Source organism: Trichechus manatus, unplaced genomic scaffold (assembly GCF_000243295.1).
Source record: "Trichechus manatus latirostris isolate Lorelei unplaced genomic scaffold, TriManLat1.0 scaffold00134, whole genome shotgun sequence".
Classification (NCBI taxonomy): domain Eukaryota; kingdom Metazoa; phylum Chordata; class Mammalia; order Sirenia; family Trichechidae; genus Trichechus; species Trichechus manatus.
In genome coordinates this window covers 1,788,028-1,788,913 of record NW_004444070.1, presented here as the reverse complement: position 1 = coordinate 1,788,913, position 886 = coordinate 1,788,028, and the positions used below count along the sequence as shown (strand labels likewise).

Below are 886 nucleotides of genomic sequence, written 5' to 3'. Positions count from 1 at the left end.
TTCCCTGGAGGAAAAACGGGAGACCAAGTAATTTTCCCTCGTCTTGCTGTTGGTGATGGATACGTGTAGCCGATTCTGAGCCAGCTCGTGGGCGTCGGGAGGAAGAATCGCCTCCATTCCGCTTCTAAGGAAGACAGGGCGCACGCCATTATTCACCTTTAATTACTGAACAGCTTGTTAATGTTTCAGGAGAGGGAGAGCTGAGCTGCCACAGTGTGTATGGGAAGTTGTCCACATTCTGTGTTCCTAGACTCCTGGGGGAAAGACGCTGGATACATGCCTCAAGCGTGCTGTGAAGTCATACCCGGGCGTGAACCCCCAGAGAGGCTGCCTTCGGATTTCTTCTGCAAACTTGTAGGTGAATTCCTTACATTCCTGAAAACACAAAGTGAATAAATGAGGTTATGCTTTCTCAAAGGAGTCCCCGGTTGGCACAAGAGTTTAAGTGCTTGACTACTCACCAAAAGGTTGGAGGTTTGAACCCACCTAGAGGCGCCTCGGAAGAAAGGCCCGGTGACCTGCTTCTGAAAAGTCACAGCCTTGAAAATTCTATGGGGCAGTTCTACTCTGCACACATGGGGTCCCCATGAGTCACAATCTACTCAACAGCAACCACTAACAATAACATGTTTTGTCAACAATGGCATCCCTGTTTTAAAAGCTGTGAGCAGCCATCTAAGATACTCCACTGGTCTCACCCCTTCAGGAGCAAGGGATAATGAAGAAAACTAAAGACATAAGGGAAACATTAGTCCAAAGGACTAATGGACCGATCCCAACTACCATGGCCTCCACCAGACTGAGTCCAGTGCAACCAGACGGTGCCCAGCTACCACCACTGACTGTGCTGACAGGGATCACTATAGAGGGTCCCGGACAGAGCTGG

The 886-nt window shown here is 49.5% G+C and overlaps 1 protein-coding gene across 1 annotated transcript in view; it reads right to left on the bottom strand.

Annotated features, from left to right (window-relative positions):
- PNPLA4 (patatin like phospholipase domain containing 4) overlaps window positions 1–886 on the bottom strand; it is a 21,738-nt gene that overhangs the window by 19,641 nt on the left and 1,211 nt on the right. Inside the window, exons 2-3 of the mRNA XM_012558069.2 lie at window positions 281–375; window positions 1–124 (exon numbers count right to left, since the gene is read on the bottom strand). The exon at window positions 1–124 is cut by the window's left edge and continues 1 nt beyond it. Of these exons, the coding sequence (XP_012413523.1) occupies window positions 1–124; window positions 281–375 (219 nt within the window). The remainder of the gene's footprint in view (window positions 125–280; window positions 376–886) is intronic.